The sequence below is a fragment of the Chiloscyllium punctatum genome, chromosome 8, assembly GCF_047496795.1.
Source record: "Chiloscyllium punctatum isolate Juve2018m chromosome 8, sChiPun1.3, whole genome shotgun sequence".
Lineage (NCBI taxonomy): Eukaryota > Metazoa > Chordata > Chondrichthyes > Orectolobiformes > Hemiscylliidae > Chiloscyllium > Chiloscyllium punctatum.
Window position 1 is genome coordinate 28,026,427 of NC_092746.1, and position 17,363 is coordinate 28,043,789.

The following is a 17,363-nucleotide window of genomic DNA, read 5'->3' on the forward strand; positions in this document are numbered from 1 at the left end:
AACCAGTGTAAATAAATTTCCCTTCACATCTCCTTTGAAATTCTCCCTCGTACCTTAAATTCATGCAACACCCCACCACCACCATTTCAACTGTGAGAAAAAAAAAGATTTGACCGTCAACCCTATCTATGCATCTCAACTTTATAAATTTCTAACAAGTCTTCCCTCAGCCTCCATCTCTCCAGAGCTTTTTGAGCCTCTCCTTATAGCTCATACTCTCTAATCCAGGCAGCATCCTGGTAAACCTCTTCTGCACCCGCTCTGAAGCCTCCACATTTTCCTGCAATGTGGTAACCAGAACTGAACGCAATACTCTACATGTGACCTAACCAAAGTCCTATAAAGCCGCAACATGACATCCTGACTCTTGTACTCAATTCCCTGACCAATTAAAGCAAGCATCCCATACGCATCATTTACCACTCCATCTACTCATGGGGTCACTTTTAGGGAGTTGTGGACTTGAACCCAAAGATCCCACTGTACATCAATGCTGTGCAGGGTCCTGCCATTAACTGTATACACAAAAGTGCAGCACCTCATACTTACCTGGATTAAACTGCATTTCCTTGCCCATATCCACAAATGAACTATATCCACTGTATTCTGTGACAAACTTCTACATTACCCACAACTCAACAGACCCGTGTGTCATCTGCAAACTTACTAACCCCACCCATCTATATGGTCATCCAAGTGATTCTCATATCACAAACAGCAAAGGTCCCAGCGCACATCCCTGCGGAACGCCGCTAATCATAGACCTGCAGCCAGAAAAACACTCGTCCACCCCTGTCCCTGCAAATTCTGAATCTAAGTTGCCAGATCACCACCGATCAGATGCATCTTAATCTTCTGGTTGAGCCTGCCAGAAGACACCTTGTCAAAAGCCTGACAACACTCATTGCTCTACCCTCATCAATCACCATCACCTCCACGGAGAATTCAAAGCAAGTTAGTAAGACATGACCTGACCTGCCCTGCCCAAAGCCATGCTGACAGTCCCTAATTAGGCCAAGCTTTTTCAAATGTACATAAATCCTATCCCTATGAATTCTCTCCAATAGCTTCTCAATCACAATGTGAGACTCACCAGTCTTTGGTTTCCTGGATTATCCTTATTTCCCTTCTTGAAGGGAGAAACAACATTAGCTACTCACCAGTCCTCAAGGACCTCTCTAATGGGTGGCAAAGATACAAGGATTTTATTAAGGGCCCAGCAATCTCCTCTCTTTCCTTTTTCAATAACCTGGGGAAGATACCATCAGACACTGGGGACTTAGAGTCAAAGAGTCATAGAGATGTACAGCATGGAAACAGACCCTTCGGTCTAACCCGTCCATGCCGACCAGATATCCCAACCCAATCTCGCCCCACCTGCCTGCACCCGGCCCATATCCCTCCAAACCCTTCCTGTTCATACACCCATCCAAATGCCTTTTAAATGTTGCAATTGTACCAGCCTCCACCACATCCTCTGGCAGCTCATTCCATACACGTACCACCTTCTGCATGAAAAAGTTGCCCCTTAGGTCTCTTTTATATCTTTTCCCCTCTCACCCTAAACCTATGCCCTCTAGCTCTGGACTCCCCCACCCCAGGAAAAAGACTTTATCTATTTATCCTATCCTATCTTGTAAACCTCTATAAGGTCACCCCTCAGCCTCCGATGCTCCAGGGAAAACAGCCCCTGCCTATTCAACCTCTTCCTATAGCTCAAATCCTCAAACCCTGGCAACATCCTTGTAAATCTTTTCTGAACCCTTTCAAGTTTCACAACATCTTTCCGATAGGAAGGAGACCAGAATTGCACGCAATATTCCAACACTGGCCGAACCAATGTCCTGTACAGCCACAGCGTGACCTCCCAACCCCTGTACTTGGTACTCTGACCAATAAAGGAACGCATACCAAACACCTTCTTCACTATCCTATCTACCTGCGACTCCACTTTCAAGGAGCTATGAACCTGCACTCCAAGGTCTCTTTGTTCAGCAACACTCCCTAGGACCTTACCATTAAGTGTATAAGTCCTGCTAAGATTTGCTTTCCCAAAATCTAGCACCTCGCATTTATCAGAATTAAACTCCATCTGCCACTTCTCAGCCCATTGGCTCATCTGGTCCAGGTTCTATTGTAATCTGAGGTAACCCTCTTCGCTGTCCACTACACCTCCAATTTTGGTGTCATCTGCAAACTTACTAACTGTACCTCTTATGCTCGCATCCAAATCATTTATGTAAATGACAAAACTAGAGGGCCCAGCACCGATCCTTGTGGCACTCCACTGGTCACAGGCCTCCAGTCTCAAAAACAACCTTCCACCACCACCCTCTGTCTTCTATCTTTGAGCCAGTTCTGTATCCAAATGGCTAGTTCATTTAGTATCTCCCCTATTTTCTGTGGCTTCACACAAAGGCCGCCTTGCTGATCTTTGAGGGGCCCTATTCTCTCCCTCGTTACTCTTTTGTCCTTAACATATTTGTAAAAACCCTTTGGATTCTTCTTAATTCTATTTGCCAAAGCTATCTCATGTCCCCTTTTTGTCCTCCTGATTTCCCTCTTAAATATACTCCGACTGCCTTTATACTCTAAGGATTCATTTGATCTATCCGGTCTATACCTGACATATGCTTCCTTCTTTTTCTTAACCAAACTCTCAATTTCTTTAGTCATCCAGCATTCCCTATACCTACCAGCCTTTCCTTTCACCCTGACAGGAATATACTTTTTCTGGATTCGTGTTATCTCATTTCTGAAGGCTTCCCATTTTCCAGCCGTCCCTTTACCTGCGAACATCTGCCTCCAATCAACTTTCAAAAGTTCTTGCCTAATACCGTCAAAATTGGCCTTTCTCCAATTTAGAACTTCAACATTTAGATCTGGTCTATCCTTTTCCAACACTATTTTAAAACGAAGAGAATTATGGTTGCCGGCCCCAAAGTGCCCCCCCACTGACACCTCAGTCACCTGCCCTGCCTTATTTCCCAAGAGTAGGTCAAGTTTTGCACCTTCTCTAGTAAGTACATCCACATACTGAATCAGAAAATTGTCTTGTACACAGTTAAGAAATTCCTCTCCATCTAAACCTTTAACACTATGGCAGTCCCAGTCGATGTTTGGAAAGTTAAAATCCCCTACCATAACCACCACATTATTCTTACAGATAACTGAAATCTCCTTATAAATCTGTTTCTCAATTTCCCTCTGACTATTAGGGAGTCTATAAGGTGATCATCCCTTTCTTATTTCTCAGTTCCATCCAAATGACTTCCCTCGATGTATTTCCGGGAATATCCTCCCTCAGCACAGCTGTAATGCTATCCCTTATCAAAAATGCCACTCCCCCTCCTCTCTTGCCTCCCTTTCTATCCTTCCTGTAGCATTTGTATCCTGGAACATTAGCTGCCAGTCCTGCCCATCCCTGAGCCATGTTTCTGTAATTGCTATGATAGCCCAGTCCCATGTTCCTAACCATGCCCTGAGCTCATCTGCCTTCCCTGTTAGGCCCCTTGCATTGAAATAAATGTAGTTTAATTTATTAGTCCTACTTTGTTCCTGCCTGCCTTGACTGTTTGACTCACTTCTGTTCTCAGCTGTACCCATCTCAGATCGATCTCTCTCCTCACTATCTCCCTGGGTCCCCCCTCCCCCCTCCCCCCTCCCCCCCCCATACTAGTTTAAATCCTCCCAAGCAGTTCTCGCAAATTTCCCTGCCAGTATATTAGTCCCCTTCCAATTTAGGTGCAATACGTCCTTCTTGTCCAGGTCACTTCTACCCCAAGAGATTCCAATGCTCCAAAAATGTGAATCCTTCTTCCATACACCAACTCCTCAGCCATGCATTCATCTGCTCTATCCTCCTATTCCTGCCCTCACTAGCTCATAGCACTGGGAGTAATCCAGGTATTACTACCCTTGAGGACCTCTTTTTTAAATTTCTGCCTAACTCTCTCTAATCTCCCCTCAGAGTCTCAACCTTTTCCCTTCCAATGTCATTGGTTCGAATGTGGACAGTGACCTCCTGCTAGCCCCTCTCCCGCGTGAGAACATTCTGCACCCTCTCTAAGACTAAGATTTATCCAACTTAATGTTTCTTTAAGATACCAGACACCACTTCTTTCTTGATCACAAATATCCTAGCATATTAACATGTTCCATATTAATATTGCTGATGTTGACCATAACCAGAGAGTTAAAAGGAGAAAGCCATAACGTCTTAAAACTGCTCGTCAAAAATTTCAATAGTCTGCTTCTAACCTTTTACCCCATAATCTGAGTTAGCCCTGCACCAAGATTGTCCACTGTCCTGGAATGGTGCTAGCAACTAGTGTGTCACAAAACTTAACTTTCTAAGCTTCCTTTTAACGAAAATAAAACACAACTGATGTCTCCATTTGCGAAATATCTTAAACTCTAAGACCTGCACTATAGGTCTGAGATTTAAACCTGAAAAGGACTGCCCAGAAATTTGGACACTCCTGGCACCTCCTATTCCAATTCTCAAAAGATAGCAAGTTACCCAAAGGAAACAGTTCAAAATCTAAATACAAACACACTAAAGTGGCAAACAAACTTCCAGTCACAAATAGAAAACAATAACTTCACAGTCTTTTGGGATCACAATTTGGGCCCTCAAGTGTTCAAAGTTTGAAACATGCACCAAAACATGTAATATTTCTCACAAACCACTCACGAAAACATAGTGGCACAGTGGCTGGCACTGATGCCTGACAGCACCAGGGACCCATATTCAAATCCACCCTTGGGCGACTCCCTGCGTGGCTTTTGCACATTTTCCCCATGTTTGCTCTGGTTTTCTCTGAGTGCTCTAGTTTCCTCCCATGGTCCAAAAAATTGTAAATTAGGTGGTTCGGTCATGCTAAACTGCCCATTTTGTCCAGAAATGTGCAGGCGAGGTGAATTATCCATGGTAAGTGTGAGGTTACAGGAAATAGGATAAGGCCTGGGTCTGGGTGCAGTGCTCCTTGAAGGGTCAATGCACACTCGATGGGCCGACTGGCCACTTTTCACACTGCAGGTATCTTTATATTCTTCTTCTGTGTAAACGCATTACTAATGGTTGACACTTAACACTGTTGTCACGATGGAAAAATAAAATGAACTTTGACTAATTTGAGGCAAACTGTCTGAGGACACAAGAATAGTGTAAAAATGGATCCATTTAAGCTGGAAATAAGGCAGTTTATTCAAGCACAGTGGAGTGTTTTGTTCTGCATCTGGCCAAAATCAACCAAAAGCACGGTTAATACGCCTGTAGTGAAATTGAAACTGCCCCATTCCAAATGGGGACCAACTCTGTCAATATCATTAGTGCCTCAATTCATTGAATTGATTTCCATTTGAAATGGGGCAGTTTCAGATACGTTACCGGCAGTATTAACCATGCTTTTGTCTCAATGAATTGTGACACCAGTTCTTTCAGGATGCAAGTCAACTAAATGGGTAAATCTACTCCACGAAGCACACAAGTGTCAAAACCTTTTATCGTTTACTGCAAAAAAAATTAGCACATGGAAATGAACAAAACTTAAAAAGATTAAAAACAGATTAGGAGGGCATTAAGACACATTTTTGTGGCACATGACAGCTATTCAGATAAACAAAGTTTTGTTGCATATTGTTCTGTACTTAATTGCAGACTTATTAAAAACTCCAGAAATTAAATGCAAGACTGCTCGCTTAAGTGCTTACTAAGTTCACTATGTTCATGTTCTTTGGTGCTCAAAGTGAAGATGACATTATTGGGAAACTGCTCACTTTTGATATGTCACTGACAAGGAACTCCCATCTCAAATACAGAATACACCAAAATACAGAACAAAGCTCATCTTACCCTGCTCCAATATTAGTACACCTGTTCAGCTCATGAGCATGATTTTAAAAATCACCCCACACTACATATAGAGTCAATCATAAAAAACATATCCCATTAAACCAGTCTGAATTTAAATCTACAGTTGTGGAGAAGTGGTGTCGTTGTAATGTCACTGGATGAGTAACCCAGAAGCTAGCATAATAGCAACCAATGTTAATTGATGTAAAAACCTACTAGTTCACGAATGCCCTTCAAGCACTGGTGCCTTTTAGGGAATGCAATCTGCAATGCTTAGCTGTTCTGGCCAACAGGAGCCTCCAGATACACAGCAATGTGCCTGACTCATCACTCTCCTCTGGGCAATTAGGGATAGGCAATAAATGTTGGCCCAGCCAGCAATGCAGCACATTTCAAAAACGAAAAAAGATCCAGATATTGGAAACTCTCATATAAACTGGTTCTCATATTTTAATTATTCGCTCAACAGCTGTAAGCGTCTACTTCATACACTCAGGCTAGGATGGTTTTAATTTCTCAACTTCATGTGCCAAGGCAGAAGGGCAGGGGAGAATTACAAACCATTTAATGCAGATAAAACCATCCAACTCAACAAGGTTCACAGCACCAAATGTTCTGTATTTTTTTGTTAATACAACGGAGAGTGGAAAAGTACTGCTACGGTTATAAAATTTTTAAAAGATTGTGAAGTTTCACATTGCAGTAAGACAAAAATTGTCAGAAGCAAAACATACCTTTCAAGACAACTGATGTTTGGAAGGAAAACTCAGTTTCCGGCAGCTAGACTATCACAGTATCAAGTAGTAACAGCGTGGACCTCCAATCAAACATCTGATTGCTACATTACAAAACTGAAATATGATTAAGTTTGGTAGCTGAGGCAGAAACCCTAAAACGTATTTGTAGCGAACCTGGATCTGCACCCAAAGGGATACCAGGTGTCAGAAAATAAGGTTAGAATTTGCAGCTAGTTTATTCAGCTGGCTCAAATATAAATGGGTTAAATGGCTTCTTTCTGAGCTACAATATATTTTATGACTCTTGCGTACTGACCTCTGCAAAGCCAGAGGTGACATGATAGGGTGGATGCTGAAAGGATGTCTTCCCCTGTGGAGCAGCCAAGAACCATGGGATTACAATTTACAATTAAGGAGACTCCACCTAAAATAGAATGGGAAGAAATCTGTTCTCTCAGAGGGTATGTAATTTCTTCCCCACAGATATGCAAAGGCAAGGTCATTGAATGTTTTTAAAGTAAAGTAAAGTTATGGATTCTTAATCCATAAAGCCAAAGAGTTTTGGATGTAGGCAGGAAGATAGAGGCCAGAATCAGATTAGTCACGGTTTTCTATTTAATACTGCAGTCTTGACTGACTGTATCATCTACTTCTGCCTCTAAGTCATGTTTATATGCTCAACTCAAAGCCCACACATCAAATAGCTGAAATTTTATTGTTTGAAAAGCTTTTCATGCTAGTCAATTAATTCCCAATTCTTTTGGCTAACCTACGCTTTCTTTTATTGGTCAGAGTATTGAGTACAGGAGTTGGGAGGTCATGTTGCGACTGTACAGGACACTGGTTAGGCCACTGTTGGAATATTGCGTGCAGTTCTAGTCTCCTTCCTATCGGAAAGATGTGGTGAAACTTGAAAGGGTTCAGAAAAGATTTACAAGGATGTTGCCAGGATTGGAGGCTTTGAGCTACAGGGAGAGGCTTAACAGGCTGGGGCTGTTTTCCCTGGAGCGGAGGCTGAGGGGGTGACCTTATAGAGGTTTACAAAATTATGAGGAGCATGGATCGGGTAAATAGGCAAAGTCTTTTCCCTGGGGTCGGGGAGTTCAGAACTAGAGGGTATAGGTTTAGGGTGAGAGGGGAAAGATATTAAAGAGACCTAAGGGGCAACCTTTTCACGCAGAGGGTGGTACATGTATGGAATGAGCTGCCAGAGGATGTGGTGGAGACTGGTACAATTGCAACAGTTAAGAGGCATTTGGATGGGTAGGTAAATAGGTAGGGTTTGGAAGGATATGGGCCGGGTGCTGGCAGATGGGACGAGATCGGGTTGGGATATCTGGTCAGCACGGATGGGTTGGACCGAAGGGTCTGTTTCCATGCTGTACATCTTTAGGACTCTATGACTCTTCATGTCTGTCCATCCACCCATCCATTCAGTCACTCACTCACCTACCAATTAAAATCCTCCAAAGACTGGTTTCATCCTGGTTTCCATAGTCATTCCCTGACTTTGTGGCTGACAATAATCTTTAGTCTCTTTAGTCACCTTCATACGGCGACCAGCTTTGGTCCCAAAACTGACAACTTCCTAAACTTTCTGCTTCAAAAGTGAAATTATTAGCTCTACCATTGGACATTTGTTTTGAATAATTCAGGCTATTGCTCAACAAGGGGTAGAATCTTTCAGCAGACCTTTGTTGTATCAAAACTCGATATACTGGGCAAATAACAGATATCCTTCACATTAAGAAGCTGCATCTTTATTGATTAGTTTCATTAGATGTAGCATGCCAGCCCACTGAATATAATACTCCTATCTCGCCACTGGCAATGTACAGTGTTCAGCTTCAATTATAAGTAATATATAAAGGAGACACAAATTATATGAACAAATGAATGAATTTAAAGCAAATTTCATGAGATGAGGGCATCACTGGCCAGGCCAGTATTTATTGTCCATCCCAGACGGCAGTTAAGAGTCAAACAATTGCTGTGGATCTGGAGTCATATGCAGGCCAGACCAGGTAAGGATGGCAATTTCCTTCCCGAAAGGACATTAGTGAACCAGATGGGTTTCTCTGACAATCAATCAACAATGGATTCATGGTCATCATTAGACCCTGAATTCCAGATAGTTATTAAATTCAACTTGCACCATCTGCCAGGGCAGGATTCGAACCTTGAGCTCCAGCCCTGGGTCTCTGAATTAACAGCCGAGTGGTACTGACACTGGATTATCACCTTCCCTGATGATAGGTCAAATGAATAGTATTGAAGATGGCATGAAAACACCAGTCGCAAACGAAGTACACAGAGAAAGGACAAAGTACAAGTGACGTAAAAGATCGAGAGGACAGAGTAAAAGAAAACTATTAGAAAGTAGGTAGGATGCGAGTATGCTATGTTAGACATTTACTACGTATCGAGAACAGAATGGACAGTGTTAAAAAGATACAAACTTGTGATCTTTAGGAATGTTTTATCCCATCTGGCAGAGTTATTTTAAAGGAATTTTATAAAATAAGTTTTCAAATTTGTTCAAGTTGTGACACATAGATCTGGCCCAACGCTCCAGGAAATTTGATATGTCAGCAATGAATTTCTGACTCCAGTTCAACAACTTATTCAGATTCTCAACTATCCGCCGGTGATCCTTTTTCGAGAAGTATAATACTTTGCACTCAGTATAATATAGTTATCCCAGTAAACTAGGAACTTGCAAACACTTTCATATTAATCTCAACCAGATTTGGGGGGGGGGGGGGGGGGGGAGGATTTCCTCAAATTCCAGGAGCAGCAATTACAGTTTTATATACTGTTGCATTGCTTTGGAATGTTGGAGGGGGGGTGTTGGGGTTGGTGGGGGGGGAAGAGTTGGTGGCGGAGATCAACACAACAGCACTTTAATAAAAAGGAAGACAACAGACAAACACAGCAACCACGTGGTCAGAGAAAGAAACCTACACTGCTGTCTGACACAGCAGTGAATCTGCACGGTTACTGCCTTTGCTGTTTGAGGTCAAGTATTTCTGGACATTGGAGTGAGTCTAAGAAAAATTAACAAACAGTGAAATTCACAGCTGATCTTACAGAAACCTGTGTGGAAGAGCTCACACCACAGGAACAGATAAGTGAATGCGTTTTAAGTGTATCCTTGCTGTAAATATACAATAGTGAGTAGAGTGGGTTCTTTCTTGATTATGTGTTTTATTGAGATCGACCTCTTGATTAAATTTCAAAAATATAAGGCATATGTATTAAGTTAGCCAGGATAAGTGTTTTTTCAGAGCAACAGACAGTGTTATTTTCTGGTTTTGTAAATCGTTAAGGGGCAAAGATGGCCTTTAGTGCAGTGATGTCCTCTTCCTGTCGGATGCGGGAGTTTAGGGAGAGTCTCCATGTTACTGATGATTATGTCTACAGGAAGTGTCTTTCGTTGCAAATCCTATCAGATCACGGGGATCAATTGGAGCTGCAGTTAGAGACAATAAGGAATTTACAGGAACTAGGGGGTGTGACGGATGGCAAATTATAGGAAGGGAGAAAAGCCACAGATACAGTCAGGCAGGTCATCCAGGAGTCTCCCGTGGCCATCCCCACCTCAAACATGCATGCTTTTTTGGAAAATGAAGGGGGTGATGGACTCTCAGCGGAATGGAGCAAGAGCAGCCAAATTTCTAGTATCGAGACTAGCTCTTGTGTAATGAGGGGTACATCTGGTTCCAAGCAATCGATTGTGATAGGGTACTCTTGAGTTAGAGGCACAGACAGACGTTTCCGCAGCCAGTAGCAGAAAATCAGAATGGTGTGTTGCCTCCCTGATGCCAAAATCAAGGATATCTCAACAAGGGTGCAGAATGTTCTCAAAAGGGGAGAGGGACCAGCAGGGGGTCATTGTACACATTCAAACTAACGACATAGAAAGGGAAAAGGACAAGATTCTGAAGGGAGAACTCGGAAGTTAGGCGGGAATTTAAAAAGGAGGTCCACAAGGGTAAGTTATATCTGGATTATGCCCGGTGATATAAGCTGGTAAGGGTAAGAATAGGAGGACAGAGCAGATGAATGTGCGGCGAAGGAGCTGGTGCAGGGGAGAAGGATTCACATTTTTGGATTATTGGAATCTCTTCTGAGGTAGAGGTGACCTTTACAAGGATGGATTGCACCCGAACTGGAAGGGGACTAATATACTGGCAGGGAGATTTGCTACAGCCGCTCAGGAGAATTTAAACTAGTAAGGTGGGGGTGTGGTGGGGGAAGGACCCAGGAAATAGTGAGGAAAAAGATCAATCTGAGACTAGTACAGTTGGGAAAATGAACGAGTCAAACAGTCAGGATAGGCAGGAATAAAGCAGAGAACAAGGTAGGACTGATAAATTATACTCTTGAGCAAACTGGAATGCGTGTAGTCTAGGGACTGGTGGCAAATAAACTGCTCACATCTGGGACTTTCATGTCCCAGAGCCATGACATGCTGAAGCAAATAGTTTTCTTTCTCAGCTTTGTAAAAGGTTTTTCTCACTTATAGAGTCATAGAGATGTACAGCATGGAAACAGACCCTTCGGTCCAACCCGTCCATTCCAACCAGATATCCCAACCCAATCTAGTCCCACCTGCCAGCACCCGGCCCATATCCCTCCAAACCCTTCTTACTCATATACCCATCCAAATGCCTGTTAAATGTTGCAATTGTACCAGCCTCCACCACTTCCTCTGGCAGCTCATTCCATACCCATACCACCCTCTGTGTGAAAAAGTTGCCCCTTCGGTCTCTTTTATATCTTTCCCCTCTCACCCTAAACCTAAGCCCCGACCCCGGGGAAAAGATTTTGTCTATTTGTCCTATCCATACCCCTCATAACTTTGTAAATCTCTCTTAGGTCACCCCTCAGCCTCCGACGCTCTAGGGAAAACAGCCCCAGCCTGTTCAGTCTCTACCTATAGCTCAAATCCTCCAACCCTGGGAACATCCTTGTAAATACTTATTTACCTTGAAACACTAATTTTCTTTCTTAACTACCTCATCAGCCCATCAGAAGACTGAGCAACTATCTAGACCTTGTTCTTATTGAGGAGATCTTACCCGACAATGCTAGCTTGTGAGGATTCAAAGTTTGCATCTTAACTTATTCAAAATTCTTCACATTCCCACTTATGTAACATAAAATTATAAAATGAAGCATACCAGCATAGTTTTGTAATTGATAAATTGAACATGGCTCAAGTTTTAGTACAATGGCAGTTACATTAATTGTTTAAAAGAGCAAAAAGTGAATACGCATCAGGGCTCAACTAATTGCTGAGTGTAACATCTGATATAAAGCCGAACCACAGACCAGGATGATGATAAAGGAAGCTTGATCCCTGATTTGTAGTTCAGCCACATATATTGCGAAAGCAATATGCTTTTAAACAGCTTCTCTAGCCCAATATAACATCCCAAAGGTCCTTCACCAAACAAAACTTAGCAGTAAAAGTCATTTAAGGAGATGTCAGGGCAGGCAAGACAGATTGCAAGAAGCATCTTCAAAAGGGGAAAAGAGATCTAATCAAGGTACAGAGTTTTAGGGAGGGAATTCCAGAGTTTAGAATCCTGGCAGCTGAAGGAATAGACCTTAGTGAAAGCAATAAATATCCAGGTATATGCAAGAAGCCAGAAGTCAAGCAGAAGATCTCAGGAATCGAGGATCTGGAGGGAGATTAGAGAAATAGAGAACGGAGCGATCATGAATGAATCTGAAAACAACAATCAGAGAATAATGGCTTTGCTCAGAGCCAATTTAGGTCCTTGACCGGAATGGGACTCGCGCGCATTCAATTACAGGCCAAGTGCAGGGTGAGATCAAGTTTTTCACCAATGAGAAATAAGAGGCCAGCAGAGATGAGGGTTTCAGTGGCAACCAACCTGAGTTAGAGGCAGTAACTGCAAATTTAGAGGTAGAAGTAGGTGGAGACAAAGTGAAGGTTTTGTCAGAAGCTTATTTTATGGCGAAACAGAGGGGAGAGGTTACTACCTTGGTCTGGTTCAGTCTCAGGTCATGGTCAGGGAGCTGATGCAACTGGCTCAGTACAACTGACCTTGATATCTTGGATTAGAGGAATAAAGCAGTTTTCCAATGTAGATTGCTATCTATTAATTCCATTTCCTCATTCAACATCTACACAGAACACAGATTGCTGCCTACCTCCACTCATTCAACATCCTGTATAAAATAAATACCCATTTCTGCAAAGCACCACAGATTTCTGGCACCAGTGACATTCTATCCTTAGCAGAAGTCAACACCCTCACAGGGGAAAAAAAAACAAAAATCGGAAACAAACAAGTTTGTAAACAGCATTCTAGTCAGAACTTTATGAAATAAATGGCATACAGTTCTCGGAACCCAATCAGTTGAAAGGCCGTATGTGCTGTATTCTGTTGTTACATACATGGTCCTCCTCCACACCCCAAAGGAGCAGTTATATTCACTGAAGGGCTCAGTGGCAGTCTGTGCTAAAATAGGATAAACTATCTTTGTGTTCTGTATTTACACAATGCCATTTGAGTCAAATCAGTGCTAGAATGAATACAACAGATAAGCAGCCATTAGTATTAAGCATTAATATTAATTCAAAATGCAACTCCATATAAACACTTAACTGCATCTTAAACATGCTTGCACTAGACAATGCCTCTCAGCAATTTCCCAAACTTTTAAAATCTTCTGAAAGGCAATCTGCAGTACATTTACAATCTGCATCACACTTACCCATGTGTGTTCTTGACTGATGTACCTGCACCCTGGATATGCAAAATAAGCTCCAAATTCAACCTGCTTCACAATTTCATCCAGTCATGTCGCGGAAAGGCAGGAAAGACAAAAGAAAACTGGGTTCAGCACAACATCCATGTAGGTAGTGACCAGGCAGATAAGTGTCATCTGTGCCGGGACTTGCCATTCTTCAAATCATAAAATGTATTTGGGACACAGGATACAAAAAAAAATCTTCAGATCTCAAAATTAGGCAGCGTAGCAAACAGGGAGGAGGAATGATGGACGATCTTTACAGCTCAAAACAGAATGGGACAGGACAATGTCAAAAGCAATAAAAAAGGATATAACTACTACAGTGAATTTTCACTGTAACCATTATCCCAAAATACACTAGATACATATTCTACAGTGGAATGTCAAATTTTCAAAAGTGAAAAGAACAAGACTGACAGTTCAATTAAAAGGTAGAAAAGGCCATAAAAATAAACAATTCTGAATTTCATACCTAGAGGTCTCGACAACAATTGTTTTGATGCATTTTTTGCCTCCAGCATATTATTTTACCTGATGCAACAATAATCATGTTATTCCTTGCCATATAGGAAGCTAGGTGTGGCTATCACTGAAGAATCCAATGGATGTATTTAATAGTAAGCTGTGATAATTAATATCTCTCTGGTACTTAAGGGTCTGGGGTACATTAAACTTAGATTGCACAAAGCAGCACACCTTTTGTAGAGTGTCATGCTTCAAGGTGATCCTGAGTACAATGAAACAGGAGACCTTTACGCCCTCAAGTCATGATATATAGAGAGGATATGAGATCACTTAAGCACATTTCTTAAAATGGTGTACTGACTATAAGACATTTTTTGTAACAGATTTGAAAACAAATGTTTTTAGTAAAATTGCCCTCAACATTTTCAATGTTAACCAGCGTTTGTTATTTGTTTTAAAAATACATTTTGTGTACAATAAACAGATTATTTTCAGTTCCTTAAAAAGGAAGCCTGGTTAAAGACACTTATTGTGGATAGTAGTACCAAAGAAAATCAATCTGTTATATTGTAGATTGAATCAATACATTTACACTAACAGTGGAGTATTGAGATTAGGTTACCAATGCATTTCTTCAATCACAAACATAAGATAAATTGTACAAGTGTATGCACTATAACTGTTGATCTATATTTAACTCAAGAAATTTAAGAGTTTCAATATTTGTGTCACACACTATCTCAAGTCAGAAACTATAATCCAGGAGAAAACAAGTAAGTTACTTTAGCATTACTACAACACTTTTACTTTCACCCATTCATCCTCCACATTGAAACTGAAGCTTCTCTTCTGAAAATTATTCAAAAAGTTCCTTTAACCAACATATCATTGACAACAATAACAGTAAATACAGAAATTAGACAAAAAAAAAACAATTAGGTATACGAGAACACGATTTCAAAAACCTGCAGATGACCTTAAACTTGGAAGCCTTGTGAAATGTGGAAGAGAATGTTGACAGACTTCACTGAAATTGAGTTTTTTTTTTGAAGAAGTGACGAAAAAGATTGATTAAGGCAGAGCAGTGGACATGATTTATACAAACTTCAGAAAGGCGTTCGACAAGGTTCCCCGTGGGACTGGTTAGCAAGGTTAGATCACATGAAATACAGGGAGAACTAGCCATTTGAATACAGAACTGGCTTGAAGGTAGAAGACAGAGGATGGTGGTGAAGAATTGCTTTTCAGACTGGGGACCTGTGACCAGCAGAATGCCACGAGAATTGGTGCTGGTGTCCACTGGTTTTTTTGTCTTTTATGTAAATGATTTGAAAGTGAATATAGGATGTATGGTAAGTAAGTTTGCAGATGACACCAAAATTGATAGTGTAATGGATAGTGAAGAAGGTTCCTCAGGAGGTCAATGGGACCTTGATCAGATGGCAGAGGAATGGCAGATGAAGTTTAAATTTAGATAAATGTGAGGTGCTACATTTTGGAAAGGCATGACTTATGTTAAGGTCCTTTGTTGCTGAACAAAGATCTTTAATGCAGGTTCACAGTTCCTTGAAAGTGGAGTTGCAGGTAGATAGGGTAGTGATGAATGCATTTGGTACACTTGCTTTTATTGGGCAGTGCATTGAGTATACGAGTTGGGAGGTCATGTTGTGGCTGTACGTGATATTGGTTAGGCCACTATTGAATACTGTGCACAAATTCTAGTCTCCCTGCTCTGGGAAGGATGTTGTGAAACTTGAAAGGATTCAAAAAAGATTTACAAGGACGTTGGAGGGCTACAACAGAGAGGCTGAATAGGCTGAGGATATCTTCTCTCGAGCAGATGCTGAAGGATAACCTTAGAGAGTTTTATAAAGGTTATGAAGGGCATGGATAGAGTGAATTGTCAAAGTATTTTATTGGGATGGGGAAATCCAAAACAACAGGGCATAGGTTTAAAGGTGAAAGGGGAAAGATTTAGAAGGGACTTAGGGGGCAACCTTTTCATGCAGAGAGTGGTGCATATATGGATTGAACAGTCAGAAGTAAAGGTGGATGCTGGTACAATTATAACATTTAAAAAGGCACCTGGATGGTTATGTGAATAAAAAGGGTTCAGATGAATGTGCGACAAATGCTAGCAAATGGGACTAGATTAATGTAGGATAACCAGTTGGCATGGACAAGCTGAATCAAACGGTCTGTTTCCGTGCTGTACATCTCGATGACTGTAGGACTATGGCAGCCAGGATTTAATGCAAAAGTGTTAAGTTATACACTTTGGCAGGATGAACAATGAAAAGCAATATAAAATAAAGGACACAATAGCAAAGGGGTGCAAAAGCAGAAGGAGGGGACTGAGGGATACACGTGCATAAATTGATGGTAGGTGGCAGGGCAGAATGAAAAAATGGTCAATGAAAAGGTAGGATCTGGAGATTATTAAACAGCAGTCAAAGTACAAAAATCAAGTAGTTATGAGAATGGAAAAGCCTCTAGAAAACACTAGCTCAGCCAATTTTGGGCAGGTTTTGAAGACATTAAAGGCAGTGCAATAAATATTACCAAGAACGCCCAAGGGTAACGGACTTCAATTACATGAATAGACCAGTGAGAAGCAGGGGGTCAGTCTTCTTACAGAAGAGAAAGCAGAGAAGATTCAAAATAGTGTTCAAAAATACAAAGGAGTCTGGACAGAACAAGTAGAAATAAACTGTTCCCAAAGATTGGAAGGATTTAAGATAACTGGTAACAGAACAGAAGGTGACATGATTTTATGTTAAATGTGCGGTTAGGAAAAGGAATTTACAGCCTGGGGAGTATGGCAGAGGCAGATGTAATATCCAAATAAGAAATGGATATTTACCTAAAGAGGAGTAAGTTGTTGGGCCATGAGATAGGGCAGGAGTGTGGGACAGTACAGAGAGTCACCATGGAAATCTGGCTCAATGACCTACTTTCTATGCTGTAATCATTCTATGGTCCTAAACAATTCTGATAACAGACCTGGTGACTTATCTGTGCTAAGATTTCTATATTTTTAATTGAAATCACAATGAATATATTTGCTTGACAGCCCATGGAGATATTTCAGGTACTGCCTCACAGAACCCAAGCTTAAGAATTACCTGCTCCTTTTTCAGAAGGAAACATTTTCCAAAAATTACACACTATCAAAAGTTTCCAATTTATCTTTAGACAAAAATACACCATTCAAACCTCAAGGTTCTAGATTACACTGTTCTCTTTGGCCATGTACAACATTCTCTCTGCACAGCAACAATTTAACATTCTCATTAGTTACCTCATCACCAGAGAACTTCAACTGTACTTAAATATCTGTGCTCGTATCTCAATAAAACTTAAGTATATTTAATATTATAATCTTGCTCAATCTCTGCTGGTTTTTACTGGCTCGGCATAACATCTGCTTCGTTATACAACAGCACAATATATGAAGCTCAACACAATCTATCCTTTGTTAACCACTCAGCACGTCCTGCCACTTGCATTTC

General features: G+C 41.3%; 1 protein-coding gene across 5 annotated transcripts in view; it reads right to left on the reverse strand.

Moving 5' to 3' along the window:
* Positions 1-17,363, reverse strand: part of LOC140480429 (protein PALS2-like) — a 152,635-nt gene that overhangs the window by 102,605 nt on the left and 32,667 nt on the right. For 2 of the 5 annotated variants that reach the window (XM_072575279.1, XM_072575277.1), the window contains exon 2: positions 13,348-13,410. The exons of 2 other annotated variants lie outside the window; for them this stretch is intronic. In XM_072575279.1, coding sequence (XP_072431380.1) covers positions 13,348-13,351 — 4 coding nt within the window. In that variant the 5' untranslated portion in view covers positions 13,352-13,410. Of the gene's footprint in view, positions 1-13,347; positions 13,414-17,363 lie in introns of all 5 variants that reach the window. One more of the 5 variants, XM_072575278.1, reaches the window with a different exon arrangement.